Source organism: Abramis brama (assembly GCF_963993115.1).
Source record: "Abramis brama genome assembly, chromosome: 4".
Lineage (NCBI taxonomy): Eukaryota > Metazoa > Chordata > Actinopteri > Cypriniformes > Leuciscidae > Abramis > Abramis brama.
This window is the reverse complement of record NC_139966.1, coordinates 14,655,471-14,673,036: the sequence shown is the minus strand read 5'-3', so window position 1 is coordinate 14,673,036 and position 17,566 is coordinate 14,655,471. Positions and strand designations below refer to the sequence as shown.

At 37.8% G+C, this 17,566-nt stretch overlaps 1 protein-coding gene across 1 annotated transcript; it reads right to left on the bottom strand.

Moving 5' to 3' along the window:
• Positions 1 to 14,891: 14,891 nt before the first annotated feature.
• Positions 14,892 to 17,041, bottom strand: LOC311082067 (E3 SUMO-protein ligase ZBED1-like; the record flags this gene model as incomplete). Its single annotated transcript, XM_084112811.1, has 2 exons — positions 14,892 to 15,767; positions 16,055 to 17,041. 2 exons carry the CDS (start codon positions 17,039 to 17,041, stop codon positions 14,892 to 14,894), a joined length of 1,863 nt encoding a protein of 620 aa, XP_083968937.1.
• Between the last annotated feature and the right edge of the window lie 525 nt (positions 17,042 to 17,566).

Genomic DNA, 17,566 nt, shown 5'->3' with positions numbered 1-17,566 from the left:
TGTATAGTGACCTTGTAGTGAGTATAGTGTGACCTTGTGAGCTGTTCCTGCATTCTTTTTGCCTTAGAAGTTGGTTGGGTTGGATTCGAAGATGAACTAGCTGGGGAACGGCTGAGGACAGGTGGAGTAGTTGGAGCATGGAAATAACCTGAACTGACTGTAGAAATAGGGCAGCTGATATTTCTAGAGATCAACAATGTGTGTAATTCTTGAAGACTTGTGAAAGAAATGCTAAACTAGCACCAGAAAAAAAAGATGGACAACATTTATAACCATCTCTATCATGTTTTTCGGGGGGAAAAATTAGGCCTAAAATAGGTTAGAGCAGTGGTTCTCAACTCCAGTCCTCGTGACCCACTGCTCTGCACATTTTGTATGTCTCTCTTATCTGACACACTCAGTTCAGTTCATGGAGTCTCTCCTAATGAGCTGATGATCTGTTTCAGGTGTGTTAAATAAGAGAGACATACAAAATGTGCAGAGCAGTGGGTCACGAGGACTGGAGTTGAGAACCACTGGGTTAGAGCTCAGTCAGACATTACTGTGAATTATTAGGAGCACACTTGATCTATTAACGAGACAGACACATATATCTGATCATATTATGCTCCTTCCAACTCCGAACACACTTCCTATCATGTATGCCTACGCTCGCTTTAGGCCTGACATTGGAAACACGGCTAAGGATACAGGGTTAACTATTTTTGGTATGAAAAGGCCTACTGAAGCTCTATGTAAATGCTGGAAACCAAAATAAACCTGCCAACTCCAAATGCAACGGTCCTAGAAAAATGTTTCCTCTTTGTTTCCCACTTTGATAAGATCGCTCTTTTCCCAGCTCAATAATGCTAATGTGGTAAAAAAAAAAAAAAAGTGACTTCATTTTTCATACTGACATGTAATTACAGATATGTTTAGGCGTTTAAACATTTGACTTTGACAATATTGAGATATAGACACTACAAACCCCAGTGAAGGCCATGCCGTTTCTGCAGAAGAACACGTGCGTTCCTTACACCCAACAGTAAACGGTCCGATTACTTCATTTCCGGAAGCTTTCTGACCAACAGATTTTTATTTTATTTTATCAAACCTACTCCGAAAAATATTGATTTATTCTAATATATAATGTGCATCTATAATACTGTACATCGTGTTATGTTACCTTGTAGTTGCATTACAAAAAATAAACTCACCGCTACTGTCAGTATTTGAAATCTTCCTTTCTTCTGACCACCGTAACCCATTTCTCTATATTTTTTTTGTTTGAAAACGCAGTAGCTGATTTTTCCCATTTGATGTTGCAAAAAGAACGCACAAATTATGTGTTTTTTCTTTTTAAATTGATGCCAGTGTATCAAAATAAGAACAGAACAAAATATAAAATGTTCATATTTAAATAAAACGGTTACATTTTTTGGGGGAAAAAGCCTTCATATTCTGTCAAGTTTCTGTCAAGTTCTTTAAAATCTCTGCATTGGCTACCTGTGCATTTTAGAACTGAGTTTAAAATTCTGCTTTATATTTTTAAATCTTTTTTGTCTGAGCTACTCTTATCTACACAATCCCACATGAAATCTGAGGTCTGGGGATAAGAGACTGTAATCTGTCCCCAGATCGCGACTAAAGAATAGAGGAGATTGAGCCTAACCCGGCCCATGCTGTGGAACAGGCTTCCGGCGTATATCAGATCGGCCCAGCCTTAACTAGTTTTTATAAAATATAAAATAAAAAATAAAAATCTCTGGAGTCTCTCCACGTGGACTGGTTACTGGGTACCGTAGAAGTTTAATGTGCTGTACCGTACCTAATAATGGCAGGTAGTCCAGAACCACTTCAGACTGCATGGGTAAGTAATTATGTAAAAGAAATAAACATTGTGCAGTTATCATACTTCTATACCAGTGACAGAAATTAATTTCCATTATGGGGTTATGTTTGAAATAGGCCTGTTACGTACGAGTACGTATTTAGAGTGTTGTAATAGGGATATGTGGGTAGTTTGTTGTTGTTGTTGTTGTTGTTGTGTGTGGGTGTGTGTGTGTTTCAGATGCTCATTGGATCAATCTACAGCCTGTCAGTTTTCCTGAAGGATGATGATGTCTCGGTTCACCCATCCAATCACATTACACCACCTTCCTCAAATACCCGTATCTCCTCCACGTCCTCAGCTTTTTGCTCACTTTGACATTTGCATTTGTTTGGCTCGCTGTTGTTTTCTGTGTGTCTATCGTTTGCATTAATCAATTGTCATAGTGGTTGTGAAGTGTTTTTGTTTGTTTTACTGTTCATCCTAGTTCAGTCATCACGGTGCATGTGAGGCTGGGAAGGAGGGAGCAGGTTAGTAAGTCGCGCGACATACATTGTGCACCACGTAGGACAATTTTGAATTGTATTAGACACACTAGTTTAGGAGAGTACCACACCCTGTACGTTTTTGTTATATTGAAGTCAGTGTAGTTTTGTTAGGGCGTCTTGACGCCGAAGACTTTTCTTTTCTACATTTTTCAGCTTTCAGAGGAACGCGTCTGTCGCCTACTTGAGCTTGGATTCTCTGTACCAAAAATATCAAAGATAATGGGCGTCTCACGCGCTGCCATTTTTCAAAGAATGAAAGAGCTGAATTTGTCAGTCAAAGGCCTGTTTAGTCCTGTCACTGATCAAGAGTTTGACACTCTTGTATCTGAAATAAAAATGAGATCACCTTTCCACGGATACCGCAAGGAAATCTGGAGGCAGCTGGGTATGGAGTGCAGTGGACCAGAGTGCGGTCCTCTATGCACCGTGTTGACTCAGCTGGAATCTTGTCAGGACTCGCAAGAATGGGCTGTGTGGTCCGCCGAACCTACCATGTTCCTTGCCCATTGTACATGGTACACATTGACACGTGCCACAAACTTATCAGGTATGTAATAAACTCCACGAATATACCCTTTTTTAAAAAGCTCAGCAGTAGGTCAAGTGTGACACTTCCAGTTAGCTTGGGAGGGGGCAGGTACGATACAATCAATCAAAAACTTTACATCCCTTTACGCGACTATACTGTGTGTATGCAGGTAAAGTTGAATGTACTATATCTCAACTTTAAATATATCACTGGGCCATACAGTATATAAGGAATAAATCCAACATTAGAACATAAAGCAGCAGATAGTTAGAATACAATGTGTTAAACATTAGTCAAATAATGGAGAAACTAAAGATTACTCCGATAGCAGAAAGTGGATAACCATATTAATGTGTGGCCGCTATCACATATAATTAGAGGCTGATCTGATCGTATGTGGTGTTTCTATTTTACATATAACCAGTAAACACATATAACACAATAGATGCTTTTCAGTTTTGTAGCAGAATGTGACCAAATACATTTTGTTTTTTATCAGCCCTACAAATCTATATGAACAATGCAATGTGTTCACTGCTTAGTGCTTAATACACAGGAAGCTGTACTGTATCAACTAGAGGACTAAATGCTGCTAGAAGGAACAAACTGTAATTTGCACTGCTGTCTGTTCGAAATAGATGAAAAGAAACTTAGCATTGGGGATTTGTTGCTTTTTCCTGTTGTATCGAACTGTGACCCCAAAACCGAAGCATGCGCCGAAACGTGATTTCTATGTACTGTTACACCCTATACTGTATATATAAACGCTGATTTATAGTGAACATTGAAAAACAGGACAGATTTGGCACACATGTACTCTGACATGTTATCTCAGAGCAACTCACTGCTGGAGCTTCTTCACTTCAGTTTGTAGTCCAGTCATTTTAAGCCAAAATGGGGGTCAACCTTGAACAAATTGCAACAGAAGCAAACTCAACTGATTTTGTATCCTCAGTATGTCCTGAGTAAGGAAAAAAAAGTCCCGAAGAATCCCATTAGGGGAAAGTTTCGAAAAAGACCCAAATATAGCCTATTCATACGCCTATTCATTCTTTTTCTCGCGTGAACAGGGTAAACATTTTAACCTTTAGATATCACCATGAAAATTACTGAGTTGATTACTTGCATCAAGACAAACAAAAATTGTATTACAAGTTTTTTTAAATGGTTTGTTAACATGGACAAACGGTGCATAATCTAATTACGTATGTGCTAATTTGCATAAATACCACAACAGATCTAAACATTGGGTATAGCCAGGTGAAAATATCTTGTTGAATCTTGTTGACACAGTACAGTAAAATACTTAATGTTAAGGTCTGAATGGAACCCATTTAGGCTACCCATGAGCATTAATACATAGAGGCAGGAAGAAGTACTTTAGAAACCTTTTTTCATAAAATGACTGGACTATTGGCCCTATTGACATTTGTCAGTGGAGGCCTGGAGTGAATAATGAGGCTGGAATCGCACAACAGTCCCTGAGCCTCTTACACCCTCATCAGGTGAGGATGATGAAGGAGCCCTACAGCTCAGCACAGCCTCACTGAGAATCATCGTAACCGTCTCTCATGGCCTCCATGTGTTGTGTGCCATGATATCAGGCCTTCTACACTTTCACATTCACATGTCTGTCGGGCTGGTTCCTGAATGTTACGAACAGTGAACAATGGACTGTTGTTGTAGTTTGTTTTGATTTTGTTTTTTAAATAAATTTGATTAGAAGGAAATAAACAGCTCAGGGATTATGAGATAAGCTCTGACAAGCTGTATTAGAGTCACACACAAATGAACACCTGCATTTTGGAAAAAGTCATTCAGTACTATATTGAGTTTTCTGGGTTCTTTTTGTGTCATACTAGTAGTAATGCTGACTAGTTACATTTTCTTCACAAGGACTGTTGAAGTCAATAAAACTAATAATAATTTCTTCTTTTTTGCAGTTAAACATGACTCTCTTCATCAGGATCATCATCAGTCTGAACTCTCACAAAACTAGACACTGAAGATTCACAGATGAAACAAACCAAGTAACAAACATTCTGATATAACTGATCTATGAAAAACATATAGTCAATAAAGACACAATACATCTCCTTCTTTCTCTGTAGGATTATAGCATTTAAAACATTTTTAAAACACATTTACCTTGACTGTTCACTGCTGGTGGAATGACCAGCCTAACTCAACCCGAGCTGCTGAGACTTTAGCCATTTTCAAGGAATGGCTAAAGACGCATCTTTCTTTGTCAACACTTGACACATTAAAGGTGACATATTATGCCCCTTTTCACAAGATGTAATATAAATCTATGGTGTCCCCAGAATGTGTCCGTGAAATTTCAGCTCAAAATACCCCACAGATCACAGATTTTATAGCATGTTAAAATGGACACTTTTTGGGTGTGAGCAAAAACGCACTGTGTTTGTGTGTGTCCCTTTAAATGCAAATGAGCTGCCGCTCCTCATCTCCATTCAGAAGAGGGTCATCCTTTACATGAGCTTCGGATAAACCAGCAATAACAAAACACGCGAATAATCTCACTCATCCAAAATCTCAGAAATAACCAGTAGCGAGTGCATCTTTACAGAGAGACTCAGGAAGAGGTTGAACTTTTGGACGCACCTGGATATTTCTGAATGGTTAGTGGATATATTTATGTAGTTGTTGTGGAGTTACACTGATTCACCTCATTGACTTGCATGTACCGTCATGTTTAACTTTAACACAAGTTGACACAGTTCCCTGAGGTCTTTGTAAAATAGCTGTGGCATTATTTGGTCAAATAGTGTTCAGTGCTCGTCTGTGCAGCAACGACAGAGCAGTTTGCATGCTTTGCTCCAACTTTTGCCATTGCGTTAGAACTGGTTACACTGTTGTCGCTTGCGAAAACCAAATGGCGGCGCCCTGGGTGGAAACGTGCAGATTAAGGGCGGTAATATTATAATAAGATCCCCTTCCTACGTCAGAAGGGGAGCGGAATCTGATTGGCTTATTTTTTGACATGCTTACAGAGAAAGGCTTACCTTAAAGTTACTGGGTTTCACTTTTCATGTTTTCTGGGTTGGATGATGCACTGGGCACCCGATTATAGCACTTAAACACAGAAAAAGTCAGATTTTCATGATATGTCACCTTTCCCAGATAGCAAGGTGACATTGATTAAATGTTGAAATTACATCAGAATCATCATTTTGGTTGAGGTTGAAATTTCGATGCTAAATAATATTGGATCAATGTTGAAAAATCAATGCTAAAATAATATTGGAACAATGTTGAAAATTCAATGTTAAAATAATATTGAATCAATGTTGATAATTCAATGTTTTTCAGTGTTGAAAAGACAAACATTGAATCAATGTTGATTTTTGGTCATCTTAAATCTCTCCACTGGTTGCCTAGACAATCCTATCATTGGTTGCCAAACCGCCAATCAGATCAAAGCGCGCGGCATAACAGATTTCAAGGGCGGCATATTAACAGATTTCAACCGCGAAACAGACAGACGGACGAAGCATTCGGGCAACGAGAGAGTGATTTTTAGAGGTAAGTTAATCTTAAATCTCTAATCTTTCATTCTCATTTTTATTTATCTGTATTTCTTACAACTTGTTTGCTTTTCCTGGGTGAGTCGGAATGAACTGCTATGTTAAATTTAGTAACATGAACACAAACCAACGGCCGGGATTTTCCCTAATAATATAACTTATTGAATTTCAATCTGTCTTTTACCAAACGTCATCGTGGGTAAAACCAACACTGGGTAAATTGTTAATTTTCATTCTAGGGCGAACTAACCTTTAAGTCAAAAAAGGCGCAAAGAAGCGGGAGCTCATGTCACGCAAATGGGAGACGACGGGCACGACGGCTAATATAATTTTTGTATTCCAAATAGCTAGCTATTTTTTATTTATTTATTATCCATGATGATATAGCGTTTCCACGACTTCCTAAAAGGGGTAAAAATATAAAGGAATGACAGCTGTAATAGGGTCAAAGACGAGACGTCCCATTTATTTTGGTCAAATATAATTTACAAAAGTAATTGTAAAAAAGATGGACGGCGCCAAGCTGCCAGCGTTGACTTGTGACTTGAGTCTGCCCAGTAGTGAGCAGGAATTAAAGCCGCGAAATCAATCCCCGCCCGCCCTCACTCCCGTCTTCTCTCCCTGCACTTTTTTTAAGTGGCCTATATCTGCTCCGTTTCTCCGTTCTGCTCCAATTTTGATGTCTGTTGATTGCAGTATGCCAAGAGGCTTGTTAAAATAAAGTAAATACAATCAGCTCAGTCATCCAAAGATCCCGAAAAAAAGTCCGTTGGTGCTTCAGTGACTATTTCGCTCAGAGAACCTGTCAATCACAGGTGTCAATCATGACGTTACTGAATTTAAATTTTTCTTTTGCCAAACGTCATGGGTAAAACCAACAGTGGGTAAACTGTTAATTTTCATTCTAGGGCGAACTAACCTTTAAGTCAAAAAAGGCGCCAAAAAAAAAAAAAAAGTTTCACAATTCCGCGAGTCTTATTGGGCGTCGCCATGACACTCAATACTTCCTGTTGACGGTATCTCAGTTCCGGTTTAGCCTAACGCTTAATGAAGCTAGCACACAAGGGATGCTCGCGTCGCGGTACAAACGGGTGAAACTGATTACTGACAAGTAGTAATGCTGACAGATTAAGCAATGGCTCCTTGTGGCTCAACGTGTACCGTTGTCAGGTGCACAAACAACACGCGAAAACTGAAGGATTTTATGAATGGGAGCTGTTTCCAAACGGACCCTCTACTACGCAGATAAAGTGCTTCTTGTTTAGGAAAAACCGCAGTACTATATTTTTTTAAGTGGTATGTTTGTTTTCAATCATTTGAAAATTAATTCGAAAATTAACTTTGTACAAACTTGTAAAAATTGTACAAATAGAGAGTATGTAGGCCTATTTGTTGTAGCCATTAAATAAGAGCATTTAGTTTCATATTTGTTCAAATATTATGTTATTTTTCCATCTATGTTGATTATGAAAAGTGAACACCATAATAGGATGCATCGGGAGACAGAGAGTGAGTCAGACATGATTAAACTTAATTTTCTTCATTAAGTTTGTTTTGTAGAAAGCCTTTTTTTAAAAAGTGAATTTCGTTTTGTATAAATTGTATCTTAATTTTAATAAATTTTTCCATCGACCAATTGCCTAAATAAAAAATAAGCAATGTACACCAGTCTCAATAGCAGTTGCAAATTTATTTTTTATTAAACACACTTTCAGTGAACAGATGAAATGGATACATTTGCATTACATTTATCAGATTATTTTATCCAATGTGACTATTAGTCAAGTACATTATAGGATAATTTGCACCCTTATGAAAATTAACCATGGTTTTACCACAACATTTGCAGTAAAACCATAGTTGCTAACAAAATTAACCATGGTTTCACAACAACCAAGGTTTAAAAACATGGTTATAGTCATGATTACCATCATTTTACAGCAATATTACTAGTTGAACCATGGTTTGAAAAAATAATAACATGGTTGGTACAGTTGTACCATAGTAAAACCATATAGTGCTTTTCACAATACAAATCGTTTCATAGCAGGTTATACAATCGCAAAATATCCATTAATCAGCCAAAGGCGACAGCTACTCACTGGGAGAGCATCTTCTGGCAACAAAGTAATGTCCATAAGATAATACAAGTCATGAGTTTAAAGTCCTAATTGCGATCCTTCAACATTTTTAAAGGGTAAGTTTGCAGATTTTCAACCCACTATTCTTACAATGTTGGTAATATGTTAGAACAATGTTTACTCTTTTTCTGAGTTACGTGTACTGAGATATTCCTGTTTATTTGTCAGCAAAACTGTCATGCAAACCTTCCCTTACCTATCTCGGTTACACAGAAAAGGCTTAAGATAGTCCCAGACTAAAATGCATGTTTGAACTGTCTTAAAGGAGAACTCCGGTCAATTTTAATTTTGTAATTTTTTTGTAAATTTGGAGTGCTGTCAATACAGAGAACAACGACAAAAATCGGTGTTGCCTACACCGTGTTATCCTCTTTTTAAAATTTGCACCCTGTTGACTTCAATGGGGCAATATTTAAACCTGCTTTTAGCCTCTTAACATCCTTGATGTGTCATTACAAGTGCACAGGTCATGTGACACATCAAGGATGTTAAGAGGCTAAAAGAAAATAAATAGAATAAAATAGAATATATAAATGGTAGTTTACACTACTATTGAAAAGTTTGGGTGCAATAGAATTTTTTTTTTTTAAAGAAAGTCATATTTTTATTCAGCAAGGATGCATTAAATTGACCAGAGAGAGTAAAGATTGTTGTTTCAAACAAATGTTTTTTTTCCTTTCTATTCATCAAATAATCCTGAAAATGAAAAATATGAAGCAGCACAACTGATTTCAACATCGATAATAATCATAAATGTTTCATCAAATCATCATATTAGAATGATTTCTGAAGGATCATGTGATGCTTCTCCATAGAAAACAGTTATTTAAATGTTTTAATATTATTTCACAATATTATTGTTTTTACTGTATTTTTAATTAAATAAATGCAGTCTTGGTGAGCATAAGAGACTTCTTTCAAAACACATCTTTTTTTTTTTTTTACCAACAACATTAGTGTATGTTTGAAGTTTTAGTTTAGTTCCTTTATTGTCCACAAGTGGAAATTTGTCTTTGGCTTGGTTTTACTCACTAGTCATATGGGTGATAGCGCCTTAGAGATGATGATCAGCTCAACTCTGCTACGGTGCAGGGCATCAGCATGGAAGGATCTAAGAACACAACAAACCATTTGTCACAGAGCCAACAATATTATTATACAATGACAGGTTTATTAAAAGGACAGAAGCTACAGCAGAGGTGAAATGCAGAAAAGAGAAAGAACAGACAATGATTTCTTAATTAGGCTAACAGAATTTTTGTTTTTAGGTTTACTAAAAACTATATTATCACCCAATATTGGATTCAATCTTTTTGTCAACTTGTTTTCTTTCAATTAGGACTGGTTTTATATTTCTATTTGCATCTGATTAATCGTAGGCCTCATTTATCTGAGAGTAGGCATTTATGAATAACTTTGGAAATAATAAGTAAAATATGAACATGTTCATTATGTTCATGTACACATATGCATGTGTGCTTGCAAACATCGAGCCCTTGGACCTGTGCATGTGTCGATAGATGCATACAAACACTACCCAAATGCATACATGCGCTACCCAAACACACACACGTTAAAACACACAAACTGAGTATTACACACATTCTTTTTCACAGAGCGAAGCTTGATCCTACCCTGAACTGCATCTAAAATTCATTCATCCATCTGACATTGATACACACAAACTTCCTTGTGAAACATTAAAGTAGACTAGTTTGATCAACAGTGCAGATTTTTTTCATATTTTATTTAATATTTCCAAAATTATTCATAAATGCCTACTCTCAGTTAAATGAGGCCTACGATTAATCAGATGCAAATAGAGATATGAAACCAGTCCTTGGTGAAAGAGAACAAGTTGACAAAAATATTGAATCCAAAATTGGGTGATAATATAGCATAACAAGTGATTTATAAGCTATTTTTTGTAGGCCAGTCATTTTTGACCGTAACACCAGAAGTGTAGTAACAAGGTGACAACAATCTTCTCCGGATATGAAAATGGATAGTTATTTAATGAGCTTCCTCACCTGTTTCCCACATCTCTGGCTGCAGCTTTTTTCAGAAATGCTGAAGTCGTGGAGCTTCCCTCTGTTGTAGAAGAATTATTTTGTTGCTGCTGAAATCACAGAACAATTTGTATCAATATTTGTGTTAACCATTAAGCTGTTTCAGCTAATTTTAGCACTCCATGTATGAGACGTCACCAATTAACAGTACATTTATGTTAAATAAATTAGCTCACTTCCAAGCAAAATCTTTACAAAACTATCAAAACCTCTCATCTATACATAAGATGTGATTAAAGGCCCAAACTTTCATAAACAATAGCTCAAGCTATGGAGTTAGCCTAACTAAGTTAGCAGCTAACGTTAAGTTAACTTACCTCTTCTGAAAACGGTTGAGATGCTAACGGACTTTTTTGAAGACACTAAATTATTTCTATAAAGTAAATATTCAACAGAAGCGTGTCAAGTACAATTGTGTATTATTTGTGTGATTTTAGTGGCTAAACTCACCTGAAAGCAGTGAAAACAGCGAGAGATGGAGTTTTGCTGACAGTTGCAGTAGTGCGGTGCTGCGCCGTTTCCATTGCAACTCATCTCCGCTCCCATGTTTTAATGTGCGTGCGCGTGAACGCGAGGACGCGTTGTTCTACGTTGCCATAGCGATCATGGGAAAGGTCAGAGTTCGGGAAAGTTGTGGATCACGTAACTAACTAAAAACAAGCGTATTTAAAAAAAACAGACACTTGAACTTACATCCGCGTGAAAGAAAACGACAGTAAAATTACAGAAACCACATTTGGAAAAAATATATTTGAAGAGTAATTTAATTGTTTAGTTGGTCAAAACAATTGCATTGTTTTGTAGGACACAGAACATGATAAATGCAAGTAACGTTAAACTGTCTAACGTTACTTTAATATTTCAAATACATTTGTGAAAATAAAATGTCACAATATTGGAGAAATAATGTTCCAAAGTGTAAAATTGTCATTCATTACTTTGATTTTGCCATTAACGTGTTAGATACATCTTTAAATAAACAAATAAAATACCAAGGTAAAAATATTTGTTTGTATGAAATTTTCAAATAAGTGTTAGCATTGCTAAATAAAAGGATTAGTTCACTTTCAAATAAAAATTTCCTGATAATTTACTCACCCACATCCTTTCTTCAGTCGAAAAGAAATTAAGGTTTTTGAGGAAAATATTCCAGGATTTTTTTCCATATAATGATGTTTTATTAATTAACCTTAATTTCTTTTTGACTGAAGAAAGAAAGACATGGATATCTTGGATAACATCAGGCTGAGTAAATTACTAACTAATCCATTAAAGGGCTAGTTCACCCAAAAATGAAAATTCTGTCATCATTTACTCTCCCTCAAGTTGTTCCAAACCTGTATGACTTTCTTTCTTCTGATGAACACAAAAGAAGATATTTTAAAGAAGGTTGGTAATTAAACAGTTGCTGGTCCCCATTGACATCCATAGTATTTTTTTTTTCCTACTATGGAAGTCAATGGGGTCCATCAGTCGTTTGGTTACCGACTTACTTCAAAATATCTTCTTTTGTGTTCAGCAGAAGAAAGAAAGTCATACAGGTTTGGAACAACTTGAGGGAGAGTAAATGATGACAGAATTTTCATTTTTGGGTGAACTATCCCTTTAAAAGGGCTACCAGTATTTTTATCTTGTAAAAGGGGACGATGTAAGTTACGTTTGTACAATGTAATAGAGGGTTTTCACTACACGTCATCAATGATATCAGTGTATGACATCAAAGTACAGAAAGTACAGTACACCCCTCTGCTCTCTAATCACTCTTGCTGTACTTTGATGTCATACACCGATCGGTCTGTGCAGAGACGCTTCAAGTCCAACAAGCCTGATGAGAAACAAAGCTTCGAAGCAATTTAACTATTTGCTTCGCAAAATGATTCACTGTTTCAAAGTGTTCGAAACACCACTCGTATGTATTTTTTTAATGATCTTTTTTTTCTTCTTTTACAGTGTTCCAAAGCTGATTTCTCTTCCAGACAAAAAGTCTCTTTGTAGTAAGCCTGCCATTTTTTTACTAGACAACGCACCATTTGCAGAATGTCCTCTCGTTGGTCTAAGAGGCGACACTTGAGAAGAATAGTACAGTCAGCAGAGTCTGACATTTTGCGGGAGTTTCAGGAGACTGTCAGACAGAAACAAGATGTTATTGAAGATCCTATTGTGAGCGAGCATTCTGTTTTGGTTGTCGAGGAGTCTGGTTATGTATGTGATAACTCAGAGTTTGCTGGTCCCGTTTCTGATGAGTTTGCTGAAATGCCAGGATCCCAGATCATTAATTGCACGGGTTTAGATTCATTTCTAGTTGACAGTCCTCACAATTCAGTAGCTAGTGAGTCAGATGATGATTGTGAAAGTGAAGGCAATGATACTCCAACAGATGATTTTCTCTTACGGAGTTTGAGATATTGGGCCACAACTTTCTCTGTGTCACTTGTTTCGTTAACAGCACTTCTGAGTATTCTGAGGGTTTTTCACCCCCAACTCCCAAAAGATGCAAGGACAGTCCTTAGGAGTCAAGTTGATGTGCCTACTACCAAAATGGAGGGAGGAGAATACTACCACTTTGGCTTGGCAAAGGGACTGCTGTCCCGTTTGAAATGTTTGACCTTGCCAGCAAATTTGCATTCACTAAAGCTTCAATTCAATATTGACGGGCTTCCTCTTTTTAGAAGCTCCAAGGTTCAGTTTTGGCCAATTCTAGCTTTAATCAATTGTGATTACAGTATGTCCCCGTTTATTGTTGGTCTGTTTTGTGGAATTAGCAAGCCAAAAAGTGTGTTTGAATACTTAAGCATTTTTGTTAAAGATTTGACACACTTGCTGACTAATGGCATAATTTACAACGGTAGAAAGTTTCAAGTCATTGTCTCTTCATTTGTGTGTGATGCACCTGCTCGTGCATTTGTTAAGAATACAAAGGCTCACAATGGTTATGCTGGGTGTGACAAATGCTGCCAAGTAGGGGAGTGGAAAAACAAGATGACATACCCTGAAACAAATTCAAAACCACGAACTGATGAAGACTTTGATGCAATGCTTGATGATGAACATCACTTAAGACAGAAGCTTTCTCCTTTAAGTGGCATTGTAAAAATGGTCTCAATGTTTCCATTAGACTACATGCACCTTTGCTGTTTAGGTGTCACTAGGAAGCTACTGTATATATGGACAAGAGGACGTTCACTGGCCACACGATTATCCACTCAAACCATAAATGAAATTTCAACAAAACTTATGATGCTCCGTCCCTACACACCTGTTGAATTTAACCGTAAGCCCAGGTCACTGACAGAGATTGATCGATGGAAAGCCACTGAGCTTCGCACATTCATGTTGTATACAGGCCCCATTGTACTCAGAAACAGCATTCCAAGTGAGCTGTATGATAATTTCATGTTGTTTTCCGTTGGGATGTGTTTTCTTCTCTCTCCTGGCACCTCTGATGCCATGGTTGACTTGTCTCATAAAATGCTTGTCTCCTTTGTGAACCATTTTGGAGAGCTTTATGGCAGGAATGAAATTGTGTTCACCATACACCAAGTAATACACCTTGCAGATGAGTACAGGCGTTTTGGGCCTCTGGATAATGTGTCTGGTTTTCCTTTTGAGAATTATCTAGGACAGATCAAGCATATGTTATGTAAGCCACATTTACCATTGCAGCAGGTAGGGTTGTGACGATGAGGAAATTTCTCCACCGGTTAATCGACATGTGACAACACCGGTAATACCGGTATCACCGTGGGGGTGGGGGTTTCCTCTTTTTTTCTGCTTTTAAATAGCTTATAAATGCGTGCGTATTATACTTTCACTTTCAGTTTTGCGGGAATTGGCAATTTGCGCGTCAATTGTTTGAATGGACAACAACGAAACTACAAAAAACAAACAAAAAAAAAAACACTGATATTAAACATAACTTTTATTAACATAACGAAAAAAAAACAACAACAATGCTACAGGCTGAAAAAACTGTAGAAATTGGAACCAAACAAATAACACCATAGAACGTTTATTTCGTAGCCTATGTTAGAATGTTTTTAAAATGAATAAGAAAATAAAATAGAAAGATAAATAAATAAATTGCAAAACGTTTAAATAAGATTAAACGAATGAACAAGAAACGAATATAAAAGAAAAACTTCCAAAATGACATTAGGCTACAAAAATGACAAGTCAACAGTCTTAAAAAAACCAAAAAAAAAACAAAAAAAAACCACTATAAATTGTTATTTATTAACAGTGCAGTCTACATGTTCTTTGCCAGGAAACCCAACATGTTGACCATCTCTGGCTTAAGATGGGATCTTGTGGGGCTCACTATGTTCCCCATCGTGCTGAACACTCTCTCGGATGCGCAGCTTGTTGCGCACACGCAAAGATACTTTTTGGCTACCTTTGCCAACAGGGGGAACCTACTTTGGTTCTCTTTCCACCAGGCCAGAGGATCCTGCTCTGCGTGAATGGGGGATTCCTGAGCATAGGTGGAGATTTCCGACACCACCATTTCTGGAATAGTCAAATTTACTGTCACAGTGTCTGATTTTCTTTTTAATAAACTGGCCAACGTTTTTTTTCTTTTGGGCTGTGGGTCGACCACGATGTCGGCTTCCTCATTTTGTTCTCCCTCTTCTCTCATGGAGTGCACTGACTGCGCTTTCCTACCGAGGATGACCGCTTCTTCCTCTATCATCTTCTTGATCTCTTCGACATTCGAGTCATAGTCACCTTTGTAGCGCGGGTCCAGGAATGTTGTCTTGCGCATAAGCTGCTGGCTTGCTTCTGGCAGAGCTTTATATTTCTCGTCTAAAATAGACACGATGCCGGCTTTAAGGTTGGCTGTCAGTTGGCTGTCATCATCCGATGGGGCCAACGTGTCCTCTTTAATGAGACGCAGCACAGGGAGAAGAGATGACGCGGTCACGTAATTCTCTCCAGACAGAATGTCGGTAAACTCACTTACTGGCTTTAACGCTTTGTTCAGCGATTGCAACACATCCTCATCTTGCCATGTGATGCTCACATTGACTTTACGATCTTCAGCAAGAACTCGATTGATGGCCGTCCTCTGTTCTAGCATCCTATCAATCATTTTTTGCTTAGAGCCCCAGCGAGTTGCACAGTCCTCAAGGAGAAAATAAATCCATTATTATTATTATTGTTATTATTATTATTATTACCATCAATGATAATAAAAAAAAAAACATAAGATGTGGTATGAAACCCGGAATTTCCGAAAAAGTGCACGAAAAAATCTCAAACTTTCACTTAAGCTGTTCTGCAAAGGATAACGGTTTAAAGCAGTTTAATTATAATCTTTAATTTATTTGATTTTATTTACAATACGTTTTATAATATTTTATTTACTATACTAAATAGCCTACTTTTTTTAAGAACTAAGAGTAAACTTACCGTGATGAGCGAGTGCTCTGGGAGGCCAAGGTGGACTTGGGCTTTCTGCAGCTCCCTTCTCCTTTTCCAGCTGTGAGAGAACATGCCGTTTATTGTGCGACAAACAGAAAGGGCACGGTCCGTACGGGCTTTCTCCGTCTTCTCAATAGTGTTGGACACAGCTAAGTTCAGGTTGTGCCCAAAGCAGCTTAACCAGGGCCAGCCTAAATTACGAACAGCCGCTTTAATGTTGCTTCCACTGTCAGTCGTGACACAAGACACATTATCCTCTTTTAATCCCCAGTCATGCAGAGCCTCATCCAAAGCATCAGCCAAGTTAGCAGCAGTGTGGTCCTGTGGCAAAAAACTTGTTTGGAGGCATTTTGACACCAGTGTCCATTCTGCGTCAATGAAATGGAAAGTTAGCGACATGTACGGTGTCATTTTTGTACTCGACCACATATCTGTTGTAAGTGAAAAATACTCGACTGTGGTGGAAATGGCTTGTTGCAGCTCACCACGGAGACGGTTGTAGGCACGTGGAACAGCTGTTTTTGAGAAATATGTACGTCCAGGCAATTCGTACTGGCTGTCGAGTGTGGTTACGAGGTCTTTGAAAGACTGTTTTTCAACTGTGTTGAAAGACACCATTTCTTTGCAGAGATACTTGGTCACTGCATCAGTGCATTTGTTCCACCTCACACTGTCCCTCTTATATTTTGTGCATCGCTTAAATGCATCACTAATTGATGGCTGCACCTGTTCGTCTGGCTTCTGCGGTCGATTTTTTACTGCATTGCCCATTTTGGCAGCCTCACTCTTGTGGTGCGCTTGAAGGTGCGTGTATAAATTAGTTGTGTTTCCTCCAGATGCTGCCACCTTTGTCAGGCAAAGTTTGCAGATAGCCTCATTAACATTTTCAGGTTCCTTTTTTGCATTTGGTTTGAACCCAAAATATTGCCAAACAGGCGCTTTTGCGTTGCGTTTCGACACTAAATCGTCCGCCATTCTTTTTCTGTAAATTCGACTCCTCTCGTTCTCCTCACGTGATAAATGAAAGATGACGCATTGTAGCTATGTTCAGTTTTTAATTATAGTGCATGCTCTCGTCTTAAGTAAATTATTTACAATTATATTTTCCATTTAATTCAAATATCTCATAAAAAAAAAAAAAAACTTAAAAAAAAAATGTGGGGACGGTGTCACGGTGGAAAAGCGATGTCACCGGTATTGCGTCTTAAAACCGGTAACACCGTCAACACCGTCTATCGTGGCAAGCCTAGCAGCAGGTAGTAAAAAGAATATCTGAAATCCCATGTGTGCACATCCCAGTCCCATTCAAAGAGTGCACTTTACATAGCCCCCATTTTGATGGCCCATTGCCTCCTCAGTTTAGCTTAGCTGAACAATACAAAAAAGTCACTACATATAAATTTACATTATCCACACAGGAAGGAGATAACTGCATACAGGTCGGAGATGCAATTGCTCTTGTTAAAAATATAGTTAAGGTGGAAGAACAGATATTTGTAC